Raw genomic sequence first — 16,777 nt, forward strand, 5'->3', positions numbered from 1 at the left:
TGAACCATTGTCAAGAGATTGTAAGCAGACATGGCTGCATTTAAAAGGGATCACAGGCACAACATAATTAAGAACCACACCTTCAAATGACACCCATTCCAGAGGCAGGCTCCGACTAAAGGAACCCATTGAGATGGGTTTGATCTGAAAGGAAGTAGTTTTGAACTAATTTCACAATAAACACAACTAAATGCCATTGCTGTTTTTGATCAAAAAGTTTATTTTTTTCTCCAGTATCAAAGTTTATAGTATGAAATTTAACACATTCCATCATTTTTCATTATTCTAACCATCTGTATTCATTCATTCTTTAGAAAAATCACAATTTACAGCATCAGAACATGTTTGCTTTCAGAATTTTTAGGCACAAAACATGATGACTTCATGTTATACATCAGAGTGTGAACATACATGACAGGATGGATTGTCAACAGTTTCAGTCAAAACTCGAGGTTGGATTTTCAGTCATTATTTGGAGCACCATACTGTTCGGGATGAGAAAACCACTGTCGTGTCTTTTTCAAAATCCAACCAAACAATGCATGTCAAGAAGTTGGGATGACCTTTGGTGCAGTGAAAGCCATAAAGCGGCTTTAGAGTAACGTGTCTGCGGCTGTCGTCACAGAGATGGAAACCTCCATCCACTGGGCTAACAAACAATCCAGGTAGGCCCCCCTGCTTGATACAGAAGTCTTAAGTTCATTCAAAAACGGCAGCATCAAGGAAAAGATGAGCAACTGTCAGATAAATGCAAGTTGGAAGAAGAGCAATGGCAGGAAAAGCAGTAATGGAAGGAAATGTGGCAGTCCAAATGAATGCAGCAGCATCTACTTAGTGAGGGAGGTAAGCTTAAGTAAAATCTTCTTTCAAGGACGGACGCTGCATGGCTGTAAAAAGAACCTTAAGTGTTAAAGTGAGTGAGTTAAGGCAGGAAAAGTGACATAGCAGTATCATGGCTAAAGCTGGTCAATGGCTCCTCCTAGCAGTACACTGTTTAAAAAAAAAATGAATGTGTTAATAGTGGAGGTCATTTTGTTTCAGTGATGTTGTGCGTCCCATAGTGCAAAACTACAGCTACAACCTCATACAGCCCATCGTGTTTCAACCAGGAGCACCTCAAGTGTTGGACCATGCCAAAGGTTTTGAATGCTTTTGCTCAACCCGTTTGTACCCCTCATGTAATCAATAGACCTTTAAGACATTTGCATTAGTAGTATCAAAGTCACAAAGGACTGCAACTGAAATCCTCAATAAAATAAAAAAAAGTGGGTCATTTGACAACACTTAAAGCTGCTTCGTGCTAGTCCAAAAAATATCCATCTGACGTATCAGAAACTTAAATAAAAAAGGTGAGACTATTACTTGAACCAAACAAATACTGGGGATGAAATACTTGATCTTCTTGGCTGTTTCGCACAACTTGAGTGAAAATAGATTTTAAAAAATTCATTAAAAACTCTTTGGTGATGTGTTGTATACAACATGTAGCAAATGAATTATTTTTATACCAGCAGGAGACAGAGGTCTTCAAAACAGCAGCAAGTGATTTCAAATAACCTGCTGTGTTTTTCAAAGTGACCCTTTAATTATTACATGAGAGGCACAAACTATAAACCACCCAACTCAAATTTCAGATGTTGGCGCTTTGGGTAAGCACAACATTTTAAACAACTACCTAATCATGCAAGAAAAACATAAATTGGACAAAAGTAAAACAAACTAAATTTTGAAAGTGGATTGCCAATTTTAAAAAAGTTCATTTTTATACATTACTAGAATTAACTTAAAGCAACAGCTTCCTTTAAGTTGGGAAAAGTAGAAAATTATAACCCATTTATAAGCCAATTTGTTGATTTGCTAAAACATGCAAAACCATTGGTATGGTCCTTCAAGTTCTTTTGGGGGGGCTGGCAGCCACACCGATGACACCTCTGTTAAGGTGGACATGACCTAAAAAAAGAAGAATGCATTGATTATTTCAGCTGGTCTGCAAGATCTCAGCACCCTGCATCAAGGAATGGACCTGTTGGAAGAAAAAAGTTGTAAGTTAGTGTTATGTAGAACCCAACCCAGCTAGTAGTGTTGCATATTTGACCCCAAGCTAATATAAACACTCTGATACTAGCAGCCATGATGAAGGCTTATGCAAGCATAAGAAAGACCCATAGAAACATATGAGCCTTTCTTAATCAAATATTAAATACCCTACTGCAACCACATGAGCTGATGTGATTGGAGAAACAAGCTGGTTAAATAGCCTGTAATCAAGCATTTTCCTCAAGGAAATTACTATAAGAATTAGAACATCATGTCTAAAAGTTCAAGGTACAAATATGTAAGAAAACCTTAATTTTAAGATACAAAAAGATTCAATATGAATCTGCTCTGTCATGACAAGACCAGATGTCTTGTTGCAATATAATAACTATCACTGGCATGGCCGGTACTTTTCAAATCCACAGGATTTACCACAGTACTAAATATCAAGAGGAACCCACAACATAAAAGACAATAGATACAAATTATTAGGGAACAAAAACCTTGTGTGTTCAACTCAAAACAAAAGGAATAAAACATAAAGAAGTCAGTTTAGAACAACTGTACAACATACAAAAAGGGACTTGGAACAATGAAACCTCAAGTTTTACAGGAAGAGAGAAGGAATTTTAGGAGTTTTTAGGAGACATTTGAACCTTTTTGTCCCAACACTTCAAAAGCATGTTGAGAATTTAGTGACCTTTACTGGCAAGAATCACGAATTTTTAGTTTATTTTTTTAAAACTTTAAGGATTTTTACTTATTTAAATGGCTGCTTTAAAGGGAAATACCACTAAATTTTTTTAATTTGATTTACACATGCAGTCAAAAACAGACACCAATAGGTACATGTGAACATGAAGATCTCTTTCTGAAGTTTTGAAACCAAAAACCAAGAACTTAATCTGTGATGTCATCCAGATGCACGGCCAGGAGTTGATTTACAGTAATTAAAAGACCTCATATCAAAATGTTAACCCTCCAAATTCGTTTTATTAGTCGAATCCAGTGAAAGAATTAAACATGGCTGCTTTACTTTGCCTGTTGCTTTACCTCTAGCATGTCGGGGCTTCAGGAAGCTGAACATTAGTATGACATCACAGTTAAATGGGCAGGTCAAAAAAACCATGCGTTTCTGGCTTAGAAGCAAATAAGTTAAATACCAAAATTCAGTGGCATCTCCCTGAATCTATATGAGGTAGTATTTCTTGCCATACAAGGTGTTTTTAAAAGTTTTTAAAAAAAAGTATTTGTGATGTATTGCGAGTTGAATACCCAGGAACTTACAGAATACGTAAAGTATAAATTAATAAAATGCAGCACAATCACGAAAAGATTATTCATCATAAAGGCACCAGACACATGGACATCACACACAACCACACGTCTTTGGGCTAAAGATTAACCGGCTTCACATACCTGCATGTTCACGGTATATTGGCCATGTTTTTATTTTCCCTTAAACTTTTTTTCAAATGTCTTATGAACAGAAACGTGGTCCAGTCATTCATCATTTTGGCTCTAAATTAGAAACAAAACTCTAGTAAAATGATTTATGTCTGGACACATCAGCATATCCTTACATATAAAAATGCTCAACTTGATACAACATACGTAAAGAATAACTAAAAAAAAAATTCAACAGGTTAAATATTGAGAGAAACTTGTGGTCTACATATGTACATGATCACTACATAGATAATGGTTGCCCCCTCGGCTTCCTTTGTCACATTACTTTGAACAATGTTCATTTGATTCATTTCTTTACTTGTATTCTTAGTAAATACGGGCAACAACATCTAAATATTTAAAAGAACTGTTTTTGAGTAACAAACTTTAAACCCGGAACAGAGAAAACTGTTGTGCGATGAAGAAAAAAACTGGTGGAACTATGGAAAAAATAAATTAGCCCATCTTGCTGTATTTAGGCTAATGATGATTAATCTTGAAATCAATCCGAGAGCCAGAGATGGATATTAAGTGATTAAAAGTAAATTTAAAGATTCCAGTGATGTGGTAGCATTCCCCCAAATTAGGCACATGCTCAGAGGAAACTCAAAATAAAAGTGTTACTTACAACTTCTCACGTGAAGAAATGTATCTTAATGTAGGCGTACAATATCAATATGATTGAGGATGATTGCTTTCAAATAAGGGGAATTCAAGTTATGGGGCCAAGTCATATGGTTTTACGTTTCTGCTTTACTCCCGGACATCTCGGTTTGCAGCTCTATGAGAAAGCAAACCATTCAAAGTGCTAAACAAGGTACACCATGCAGCTCAGTGATAAGGCACCAAATTATCAACTGACACCTATGCAGATTCAGATCAATTATCCTTGCAAGTATAAGCCGAATATTAAATCTACAAAACAATGTACATTAAATTTGTAATTATAAAACATATCAAAAAACCTTACATACATATTCCCTCAAAGCACACTCAGCACAGCACAGAATACAACCCTAAATCTAACGACTCAATCAGACATACAACTAAAATATCCATCCAAAATGCATGGAAAGTTTTCCAAAATGTATTCCAGGTTAAACAGTTAAAAGAGAACGTTTCAGAGCAAGAAGCAATGCCAAATGGCCGAACTGACTAACCTAAACGAAGGATGATCTTAATCTGTCCCAGAAGCAGCACTGAAACTGAAATGCACCACAAAATCTATACAAGTCACATTTACACTTTCTAAAACCATTGGGAATTTAGAAAAACCATATTCATTTTACACACAGTGCCAACTTGGTCCTGGCCACTGACTATGTGTCAAATGTTAAATCATCCACCTCTGTGCTAGTATGCAAGTTCTCCACTAGGTAGTGCCATTCACCCAAAAACCGCTTGGAGACTCATCTCTACCTGAAAGCAGGCTTGAGTTGGGAAAAAATGATGCACCATTTATAATGAAATACTGCCATCTACAGAGAAGAAAAAACACTGCTATGTGGATAGGCTGGCCACAGTCTGCCACAACCATTTTCTATCTGAAGCAAAAAGCATGCCACAAATAATAATTAAAAAAAACTACTATGAAGTGTTTGCATCAGAGTGACAACATTGTTTTTTTAAATTAATGAATCTAACTGAGGAGGGGAGCAACCATTATCTCATGATGAATTCTACTTTAGTGTCCGTGTAAGATCACAAAACATTCTTAACAAACTACATCAATGTAGAATTAACTGTCCAGTGTCTTTCCAGTGCCATTTTACAACAATGGACAATTGGTAGACAAAGTCAAACAATGGCATGCTCGCAACAAAGGTCTTTATGTTCATGGTTCCAGGTTGAGCGGAGATGAGATATGCTTTTGTGCAGAGGTGTTGACTCTGTGTGACCCCAAAGGGATGAAGAAATATTCCTATGCCAGGTTGGAGCTGTGCATGAGAGGCTCCCACGTTGGGAGAAAGTGACTCCAGGTCTCCCTGGCTCTATTGCGCTCCTCATCCATCAATCAGCGACACATCAATGTGGGACAAATCAATCATGTGCCTGTGTAGTAATTGTGATAATGTTTGAGCTTTTGTCTCAGGGGCAAAACATACACATGAACACTTGTGTTGTGCTGCATTCAATCTGTACAGCAGCTAAACCATGAATACCTCATTGACAAAGAAGCAAAGGCTACCAACCACAGCTTGTAATTATTTAATTGGCATCTATATGATGATGATAAGAGGGAGGAATATTGATTACCTGTGGAAGCTCATTTGAAAATTTGCTGCATGCTGGGGACTGGAAAATGTGGCAATTGCTTTCCTCTGCTGGGGCATCATTTTGAACATCTGCAATAAGCAGAAATGGTAAAATGCACAGGCCTTTCTCACAACAGACATTGGACGTGTCCAGTAGGAATAGCACAGGTGTCGCTAATAACACTTACAATCAATCTGTTTTAGTGTTCCAGTGAGTGACATTGAACAAGCATGCATGATACCAGAATCCTGAAATCACAGCAGATAAATGGAATTCAGCCATCAAGAATTTAATAATTTACACCTGTGGTTTTCCTACTGTGACAAGTCAAAATGTCTAGACTGTAGATAGACTAGATTCTTTCCTTATCCACAAGAGGGAGTGGGGGTGGTGTCAGAAATGTATTATTTTACTTTCTCTACCAACATAATCACTACGACAGAGGGCGCTATGGGATCACACTACGAACATTTCACTTCTGCTACTCTGGTGGGTGCAAGTACATATCTACGTTTTAAGTTTTCAACATGAGGTATGTACAAATGTTATACAAACTGGATGCTTCACAACATTAGGTCACAAAATAAAGGTATGTTAATACAATAAAAATGTATACGGAAGTATCAAGCTAGGGTACCTACCTCTATGGGACCAATGGACCTGAGAAGATTCTGCAGTTGAACGTCAGTCGTGGATGAGGAGAGGCCCTCTATGGACACAGTGCACCGTTCGCTCTCTGCTCCTCTTTGGCTCTGTCTGGTGGGCATAGGACGACCTCGGCCCATCGGACCACCCCCTCTCCCTCGGCCCCGGCCCGACACAACAACCTACACCGATGGCACGTGTAAGAAAAATTACCCACATGTGGTGAAAAAATTCGGGGAAGGGTTAGGGGAAGACGGCGGGCGGAAACACAGACTGAACCTTCCACTGCTTACACAGGCATGTTGATGTTTTAATCGTGCATTCAACCATGTGCAGAGGAGCTATACTGTTTCTCAGCACAAAGGAAAATTTTAAAATGTTTTTCTCTCGCTCCTCTCAAGACACGCCAAGCTTTCACAAGATTGACTTATCATATTTCTACATAGAACATCAATGTCAGAAGATGATGCATGTGGCATGGCATATCTTTATTTGAGCTTGAGAGTGAGAGGTATGTTTCTTCAGCTGAAGAGGAAGAGGAGGAGGGAGACACCCCGAAAAGAGAGGAGAGGAGGTAGAGAGGGAATATGTGTGTGTATTGGGGGCGGGGGAGCATAAAGGGAGGGGAGCCATGCAAGCGTTATGGTGACTGCCTTACCCTGTCAGCGTCAGTGAGTATGGTAACTGTGACAGCAGCCTGGTGGTGACAGGCGTGCAGAGAGGCCAGGGGACCTTGTGTAGCCCCCCGTGTTACACTGCTTTCAGCTTGTCAATACTCCTGCACCTGGCACACTGTCCTGTCTTATTACCACTACTGCTCGATTGGTATGTCTACTGAATGCCAGGGTAGCGCCAGCGGCATTGGACAACTTTACAGGAGACATTTCAGCTTCTTTCATTTCAGAAGTGTCATTACCTCACAGTCTGAGCTATTAATATATATATATCAGGTGAAATGGTTGCCAGTGTCCAAAGCACAGGAGAAGGTGTGCGTCGGTTTATGACATACCCTGTTTTGCTGTGGGTTGCCCATGACCCCTCGGCCAGCCTGTGGTGTTCGTCCTGGTCCCTGTTGCTGCTGCCCTGTCATGGTAACCTTCCTCTGGTTGACCGGGGTTTGTGACCAGGTGCCTTGTTGCTGCACTGGGCCACCGGCTGCCACTGGCCCCTTTCCACTCTGGATGAAGTTGATGGGAGGACAGCAATTATTGAGCAACTCACACAGAAATCCAGCTTCATCTTCATCTCCATCTATCTACAAACACAAAACTCCTATGCACATGAGGCAAAGGCTTTATGAACAGGGAGAAATGCAAGGCCATATCTACAAAGCAAAAGGGAAAAAGTGCTACCATTGGCACTGGATTCCTATCTGACATGCTGTGGGGAATAAAGATCAACCCAACAAGGTGATGGTCTCATTATCAAATAAAGTCACAGCTCAACTCTGTTGACATGCGGGGAAGAATTGAAGGTCGTCTCTTCCCCGACTCTGCGGAGAGATGTGACAGATCAATACACGGGAAGAAAAGAGGCGATATCTCTGACCTGTCCCCAGTTGAGAGTAAATGGATTAATCCCTCCTATAGAAATCACAGCTCCTGATTGCACCCATCAAATGCTAAGCTGCATTACACTGGAACGACAGCAGCTCGATGTGTACCCCATCCCCCTTACACCCCCCTCCTCCCCAGCTTTTGTGTCTTGCGCTGCTTTGTATTATCCCTGATGAAAATATAATTTGCCTCTTATCTGTGTGCCTAAGCCATACAAATCCAAATCCTCAAAAGTGGCAACTTTCTTACACAGGTATTATGTTGCCTCCACCCCCCCTCGTTCAACCAAAAAAGATTAATTACAAGGGTCTTGGATTGGCATTCTTTTGTTGCCTTGCACCTGAGAGATGGGTTGATGGAAAAAAGCAACCGAAGGATGACAGAGAGGAAGAGAGAGAGCAAGAAAAAAAGAGAAGGGAGGAGATAACATTGTCAAGCACCCGTTGATGACAGCAGAACAATGTGGAAGAGGGAGCATCTAGACAATCTTCTTTTCCCTGCGCCTATAGGCCTTAGCCGTTTCTTTCTGTTTCCATCTCTCTTTCTCCACCTCACATCCCACTCCCCTTTTTTCGCCAAAAATGCGGTACATCAGATAGCTCTGCGCAGGTTTCCATTAACGAACTGACACCCAGTTATCTTCATCTGCAGCCAGCCTGCGATTTTGGCTCTGTGGCTTGATCCTCTGGGATGGAGTCGGAAAGCCGCTTATTTCAAATAGTATCACATCCCACCAACATGTCTCATCAGTGACACGTATGAATGCTTAACATGCATGCCTTTGTGGTTTTTCAATAAAGATTAATGTGTAATTAAGGCCACAGCAGTAACTTCTCAAGTGAGTATAAAATAGCCGGCAATGGTAATTCTGGACTTGTTGGTGCTACTGTCATTCTTGTTTTACCCCCTCCAAGACCTCTATCTTTAAAAGAAAAAAAGAATACTCTTCTGCCCTTAAAAGAGGATATCAACCTTTAAGAGCAGTGATGAGGTGTCCCCAACTCTACAGATAAATGTCATGCTGCTCTCTTTGATATCTACAGCCTTTCTGTGTTCTAAAGGTAAAATGTGCGTTAAGCCATTGTGTCTTAAATACCAGTTCCCAAAGCTTAAGAGAAGAAACTCTTAACAGATCAATTTTACCAAAATGACACAGACATCCCCTTGTCATTCCCATAGGTTAGATATCTTTAAGATTACAAAATAGACAGTTTTGAAATGAAATGCCACTGATTGCCCTCACACTGTCGTTTCCCTTGTGAGTAAAATCTGTTGAAGAGGATCCAATAAATGTCGAACCAAAACACAGAAGAAGGTGTTGGATGAAAATTAAATTGAATTAAATTCACATGCTCACCGCTCCTGAAAGTTTGACGACTCTGACTTTTTGTGGCACCTGCTGGTCTTCTCCGGCCCGCTGCATCACAGTTCTTTTAGCCCCAGGTTTAAGTCCTTGAGTTGGCGTCAGAGCTTGGCCAGGGCTCAAAGAGGGAGCTACTGGTATGTTCTTTTGGACCTGATTGGCCTGCATCGGAGCACCAGGCCTGTTTATGTTCTGCACAGCACTGTTCCTTCGCTGTTGTTGCAGCTGCTGTGGATTTGGTTGAGGCGGTTTCCAATGCTGGTCTGGAATGGGCCCAGGGGTTCGTATCTGCTGGGGGCTGCCTTTTACCATCTGCAGGCGTGTCTTAACATTGGGACGTGGTGTAGTGAGCAGAGGACTGCCATTGTTGGGAGGGTTGGGGGTGGCTTGAATAGGATTCTTTAATGATTGATTTAATGTTTGTGGTGTTCTTTGAGGCAACTGTCTCTGCTGTTGTTGTGGTTGTAGTTGTTGCTGCTGTGGTTGTGGTGGTTGTTGTTGTTGCTGCTGCTGCTGCTGCTGCTGCTGTGGTTGCTGCTGTTGCTGTTGCTGTACAGGGTGTGGCGTTTGCTGATTTTGTTGTGAGGGCTGAATTTGTGAAGGAGCTGGGCCTTGGCTCGGAGGGTGAGCATTGAGCCTGTCCAGTAGCTCTTTCTTTCTGACACCAGCCTGCATCTGCCGTCGCATCTCCTTTCTCTTCAAGATCTCCTCTCTCAGTCGCTTCTGCTCCTCAATCTTCAGACGATACTGCCGCGTCTCCTCATCCTCATCAGGGTCCTGTGGAACAAAACACACACTGACATTATGACTACATGTCTCAACTTACTGGAAGGGTAGCCGTGAGCCACTATGTTTTATCTATACCATATTACTTGGCCCGACACTCAGATATAATTGAGGCAAAACCCAGGAGAAAAATGCAATAGTATTGATCTGGCCTTTCCAACAGAATCCGACTACTGTCATTAACAACCTTATGATTGGGCTTTTAATAAATAGGGGTCCTTCTCAGCACACTAATGAGCTCGGCCGAGCTTACAATTTCTGCTGTGGGAATTTAGCAAGAGTCACAATTTTCAGTACCATTTCAGAGAGATAATAAAAACATAAAACACATTTATTTGAAATGCCATTAAGACATTTTTCCATTGCTTTTTTCTTTGTTTTTTTCCCCACACAAGTTTTAAAAAGCTGACCTGTGGTGCCGTGCTGGACGGTGTGCTTGGGATTTCCTTGCGAACCACTGTCCTGCTTGCTCCCCCAGGCTGTGATTCGATTTTGGCAGCAACTTGGCCTCTTCCTCTGCCACCGCCAGGCACCAGCTGAGTGTTCTGCCCAGGACGCACCCCCTGTGTTGCCTTGGCAACAGGCCTAACGTTGGCGGCGGGGCGGGCACTGTTCATGTTTGTGTTGCCAGGTGCTACAGGGAGCTCCCGGAGGTTGCTGTTGCGCTGCTGCATTTGCTTGGAGACAGGTGTGTTCTGAAGAAAGGACAAAATATTTTAAAAAATGATATTCACAATCAATACTCAATATGCTTTTATATTTTATCCATTTTCCAAATGCTATTTTTTTTTTTTTAAGCAAGGACACTGACAGAACACAGTAATTAGAACGACCCCATTTTTTCTGCCTTTCATCACTTTGAGCATTAAATAGATGAGCTGATATGTTAATCTCTCACCATCCTCTGCCTGTTGGACATGTTGCGCTGTTGGGGGTTCTGAGGGCGAGGAGTCATCTGCCTGGGGCTACCATGTGCCTGCTGTTGATGGAAGAGACTCTGGCCATGGTGCATCATGGGGCGAGACTCATTGACATTTAGATGTTGCTGCTGATGATGGGGTAAGTCCTGCCTATGATGTTGCTGCTGCTGGTGCATGGGCTGATGGGATGGCAAGGGGTCATGATGTGGAAGCTGGGAGACAGGAGGGCCGTGCATTAAACCCTAAAGTCACAGAAAGAAGAGAAACTTCAATATTAGTAAACCAGCTAATTCTGAACTTATTCTTACATATGGTTCAAAATGTTCATGTTATATTTTTTTCATTTTTTACAACAGTTATAGTACCAATTCTTCAGAAAGCTAATCTCCACATTAAATCAGGCAATTACTGCATATAATTAAGCTCCAACTGGTATCCTCAAGTATCTCCATAGTAGTACAACAATAGTGATTCAATCACTAGAGGGAGCTCTTGTCTATGTCTCCTGACAAAATGCCGTGGTGCCAAACAGACATGAGTCTTTTTCCTTTACGCTTCAGTAGCAGTGAATATGATAACTAGTCTAGTTTATTCATGTGTACACTACTCTTGTCTAGTCATTGCTCTTGCCACAGCAATTTTAATAATCTAGAGCAGAGCCGACAAAAATTCATACATTCATGGCAGACAAAGCATGTGAATAGTTTGCCAGGCTCCTTTACAAGAATAGTCGTAGGTAAGACAAGATGCTACAAAAAAACATCATGATATTCAGATAAAACTACCATATTTAGCAAGTAAAACAGTTGGAGAAAAACTACAGAAACAGCACAAAATTGTTGCACAACATACAGACACAAATACACATATCTATTGGTTATAAAAATCACTTACTCTTAATCGTACCTGCATCCCAAACTGGACTTGTGGAGGAGGGAAAAGGTTTCCCTGCTGGCCAAACGGTGGACGAGGGTCCATGAAGGGCCTGGGCTGGTTGGGGGGGCCACCTTGTTGATTCAAGCCGACCATCCCCTGATGACCTTGGTGGGGAGGGAGGTTGGGTCTTGGGGGTTCTCTCTGGAAAAGTCCCATTGGACCTTGGCCCGGCTGGTTAAAGGCTGGTCCTGGTGGACCGAAGCCCATGTGGCCCTGGCTGGGCAGCTGCTGCTGTTGGTGGAGGTTGTGGCTGCTGTTCATCAGAGGAGAGGGGCCCTGGTGATCAAACATGTGCTGCCCTGGAAACCGTGTTGACTCTGTGCGCTCTGAGCCCACACGAGGAAGACCAAACAACAACAGCAACACAAGAGAGATGTCAGTTATTTGCCTTGTGAGACAATTTCAATACATCAGTTCCTCCCTCTCCTTATGTATAGCGTTATGGCAAGGGAAGCGAAAACAGACAACTCTATCAAGGTGAAAGGGTACACAACAAAAGTGTTTAATTCTACCTTAACAATGTAAATGAAAATCAGAAATGTAGATGTTTAATGCAGTTTCCAAGGCTCATTTAGATGTATATATATACACATGCATTTAACATGAGTGCTGCTGATAGAGCAGCACCAGAAAGCTAGCAGCATACCCTGTAGGTATACTGCCAGAGGTGATGTCGAATAGGATTAAATATGCCAAGAGAGCTTTGTAACCCTCGTCCAAGGTGGGTGTGGGACTCACCTCCCATAAAGAGGGGCTCTCTGTCTTGCGGGCCTTGAGGTGGCTGGTTCCTAAAGGGCTCCATGTGATGAGGGGGCCGCTGGGGCTGACCAAAATTACCAGACATGTGCTGCTGGAAGTCTCCCGGTCCCTGGGAAAACACAAAACTCATGAATTATAGGCCATACTGGGAACTCAATAATCACAAACAAATTAAACTAATGAAAAATGGGACTTTGTGGTGGAGTATTGCATCTGGCAGGGAGCGCTTGTAATTGAAAGGCAAGGGTCATTAAAAAGACACAGAATTTTGAGTTGTAAACATCAATATGCATGCCAATATTAAAGAAACCCTTCGGCCTGAATTCACAAGCCTGCATTAATGCTACTTGGGGCTTTGTTGATAAACCTTCTAAAAGCCTGTCTCTAACAAGGAAAGGGTATTTCAGGAGGGGATAAGTGCCCTCACCTTTGTTTCAACCGCTTCGTATGTTCGACAGCTTTCTACTCATTGCATGCACATTACTCCCAATCTATCTTCCAAGGAAAACTAGATAACAACCCTTTAATCCCTCCTTGGAATTCGAATCCCCCTCATAACTGTCTCTTTTATTCTTTTAAACATCCATCTCTGTTGAAAAATTAACCTGCTATTCAACACGTGGCACTTCCACAAATGGGCTGCTTGCCTCCTCCAAGCCTATTGTAAATTACTTAAGATGCTATCAAGGCTTAATCCATCTTTATTCCACTGCTGCGTGGCGGTATTTAGAGAGGAGAGGTGTTAGAAAGCTAGAAGGCCAGAGTCCCAAAAACTTGCTTAACAGAAAGTTAATCAAAGGGGCTTACAAAGACAGGGGATCACAATGAGGGCGCAATCATACTGTTCTAAAAGGTCAGAGAGGCAGGTTTGCACAATGAGGACTCTGGTGTCCATATAATACCTTTCAAATAACACCGCTCATCCTCTAGCTTTTAATCCTCGATAAACAGGCTGCAGGCTGCTCAATGTGTAACTGATGCTAGGATAGTTCTCAGTATTGAGGGGATAACCAAGACACATATAATGAAGAGGGGCCAAATGTCAACGTATTTAATAAAGAATGGAAATTTGAGTTGAAACAGATGTTTTGTTTCTGGGTTTTATGTTAATGTCTTACAGCTAATACCAATATAGGCTGGAGGCATTGAAGCATATTCTTTGTTTTCGGGATATGGTAGCATTCACGAGAGAGTTAAGGATTATAATCATCAACATGCACAACATAAAATAATGGATTTCAAATAGGTGTATATTGGTAATTACTACTAGAAATTACAATCCCTTATTGACAACATTTTCCAATAGTGTGGTTGGTGGCATCTTTATTTTGTGGTTAAACTGAATGTCATTATCCAAACAGATTAAATATTCTAATACCTTTAATTGGCGCTGAGATTAATATTTCAAAACCAGTCTCCACCAGCAAAAATTTTATGCAGTAATACTAGAGGCTATGACCCCCCATTCGCCCGATCTTTTAACAATTAAATTTGATGGGATGATAATGTATGATAATCATGAGTAATCAGGTGCCCACTGGTAAATGGAATGTTGCCGGCTGGTATGTCACCTGCATTTCAAATTGTGTCCTTGGCAACAGAAGCCTAAACGCGATTGACAGCTGGGGAATCCAACACTATGCTATTCATCAGCCCAGTTGTCTGCATACCCTTCCAACCCCACCTTCTACTGTCTGATAAGAGGCAAAACAGCTCCCTGCTACTGTGCTATCAATATCTAGCACAATCACAGACCTCAGGGAGCAGAAATTGCAAGATACTGACATTGAAGGTTGGAAAAGAGGTAAATAAAAATACAGTCTTTTTTTTGACAAAGCTCAATGTGAAAGCCTGGCTCATTTGGCAACAGGGCTGTAAATCCACATGAATGCAATTGGATGCAGCTATTTTCCAATGGCTAATTTGCATAAATCCATATAAAATGCACTTTCCAGGAAGATGTCAGTCAGTAGCAGCACCACCTGATGCCTGGGCATCATTAACTAGGAGGACAGAGTAACTTAAGGCACTTTGGCTGACTTGCTGTCGAGCCATTTCCCTCAATACAGTAATTACTTAAAAGGCATTTCCGTCACCCCTTGGATGGGTTCTTTGTGAGTGAAATAAAGGACCTTTTCTTGCAGGAAATCACTGACTCAAGATCCCTCTTCTCTGACATGAAATTCAGCCTTCGGAATATAAGGTGCAAAAAGGCAAGAGGCTCACCCCAGCCCCATCAAACCACCAGCATGTTTCATTAATTCAAATACCGTTCAAAAAAGGTCTCTGTGCCTTTGGGACACAAACTTGTGGAAAGTGAATTTTAACTGGCAGTATATCCTGGTTTCACAATTCCATTATGTGCCAAGCTGGATAGTCTGAGCCCCAGCCCATCCATGAAGAGTTGCTAACTAAGTCCCGCCACTGCAGCCTCGACCTCCAAAAGTCTACTGCCTAAAGCCCCTATCACGCATTTCCAGTTGTGCAGCCAGACTCGTATCGGTGTTTACAGATTTGCTTTAACAGTATTTGGCCAGGGCAGGCAGTCTAATTGCCGTAATGATATTGCCCTCACAAAAAGGGACGCTAACCGTGTGGAGAGGGAGAGAAAGTGAGGCGAATGGGAGGGAGAGGAGCAGCTGCTACTCACAGGGAACCTCTGAGGACCCACAGCAGGTCTGGGCTGGCTCTGAGCAGGAGGCATCAAGGGCACTGCAATGAGAGAGAGAGAGAGAGAGAGAGAGCGCAAGAGAAAGGGGGGTGGATGGAGGAGGGGAAGGGGGATGAAAATGAAGGGTAGTAGGCAGAGAGAGGGTGGTGATAGTAGAAAGGGAGGAGCCCATTAGACATCTCCATGCTTAAGGCTGTTACACAGACATACATGTTAAAATTTATATCAGAGTTGCTCCTCACATCTTTACACAGCTGGGCACGGACCAGGAAGCTCAAGGAAATACCAAATACATGAGAATAATTTGCCAAACTCAACAAATAGAAATGAATAAGACATTTTCGGTTTGACAACATTTGGCACAAAATAATTCAGTGAACTGGATTTTCATATTGCTTGCATGCAACTTCTAAATAAGGGTGACTATAATTTTCAACATCTACAATTGGAAAACATTATACTAGAATCTATCACTTTAATGAATATATAAATAAAAAAATATTCACAGTCGTATATACAAACACATGGGTGCACACATGCACACTTAATCATAACCACAGGCAATCCCCGATTTTCCAGAACACATCTTCCTCTCAGGAGCAAAACCAAAACCCTATGCACACTTGCACACAGTGACATACACACACATCCTTGTGCTAACATGCTTTGCTAACAAAATTTCAATCTTGGCCTGGACAGACGGGCCAGATAAACCCATCTCAGGGAATGAAATGGTGATGCCGCCAGAAGAAAAATGGAGGATAAACCCATTACTGGCTGAGAGAGCTATTCACTTGTCATTCAACCAAACAACAAAATGACATTCTAATCCAGACACCTTTCAGGACAGTGTAAGGATAACTGCCAACCATAACATGCACCTCAACTGAGCATCCGGCCGATTAACTCAGGCTGCACAATTTTGGATAATATTAAAAATATGACTTTCATTCTTAGAATTTAGTACATGTATCTTAGATAAATAATTTTTAGAATAAGAATATTTATTGCATTTTCATTTGTCCCCATGCAGACAGATCATATCTTACTAATATGGGATTGACATATCAACTTTGCACAAAACAAAAAGGTATGCATATGTCATTTTACAGAGCTTATAGCCAACTGTTTGACTTAATTGCTGACGACAAAAATCTCTGGATTTTTAATTGCAGTTCACAAAAAAATAATAAATGTAGGCCTAGAGAGGTAATTGAGTGAATCTACTAGATCTAGGCACATACTGTAATGGTAAGCAGCAACTTTGTTAGAATTCTGCTTATATGCCTGGACATCACCTTTGAATCTCAAAAATTCAACACAACAGATTCTTTTATGTGTCTCTCACATTTGGCCTTTTCACAGTGCGCCACATTGTTGAGACTACTTGTGTATAATT

The 16,777-nt window shown here is 41.4% G+C and overlaps 1 protein-coding gene across 5 annotated transcripts in view; it reads right to left on the reverse strand.

Annotated features, from left to right (window-relative positions):
* Positions 1-200: 200 nt before the first annotated feature.
* The window catches only part of rbm33a (RNA binding motif protein 33a), a 28,446-nt gene continuing 11,869 nt past the window's right edge, over positions 201-16,777 (reverse strand). For 2 of the 5 annotated variants that reach the window (XM_059326750.1, XM_059326749.1), the window contains exons 10-20: positions 15,358-15,419; positions 12,687-12,816; positions 11,907-12,274; positions 10,991-11,254; positions 10,503-10,787; positions 9,301-10,083; positions 7,397-7,564; positions 6,384-6,569; positions 5,930-5,990; positions 5,743-5,831; positions 201-5,538 (exon numbers count right to left, since the gene is read on the reverse strand). In XM_059326750.1, the coding sequence (XP_059182733.1) occupies positions 5,527-5,538; positions 5,743-5,831; positions 5,930-5,990; positions 6,384-6,569; positions 7,397-7,564; positions 9,301-10,083; positions 10,503-10,787; positions 10,991-11,254; positions 11,907-12,274; positions 12,687-12,816; positions 15,358-15,419 (2,408 nt within the window). In that variant the 3' untranslated portion in view covers positions 201-5,526. The remainder of the gene's footprint in view (positions 5,539-5,742; positions 5,832-5,929; positions 5,991-6,383; positions 6,570-7,396; positions 7,565-9,300; positions 10,084-10,502; positions 10,788-10,990; positions 11,255-11,906; positions 12,275-12,686; positions 12,817-15,357; positions 15,420-16,777) is intronic. The other 3 variants (XM_059326751.1, XM_059326752.1, XM_059326753.1) reach the window with 3 other exon arrangements.

Source organism: Centropristis striata, chromosome 23, assembly GCF_030273125.1.
Source record: "Centropristis striata isolate RG_2023a ecotype Rhode Island chromosome 23, C.striata_1.0, whole genome shotgun sequence".
Classification (NCBI taxonomy): domain Eukaryota; kingdom Metazoa; phylum Chordata; class Actinopteri; order Perciformes; family Serranidae; genus Centropristis; species Centropristis striata.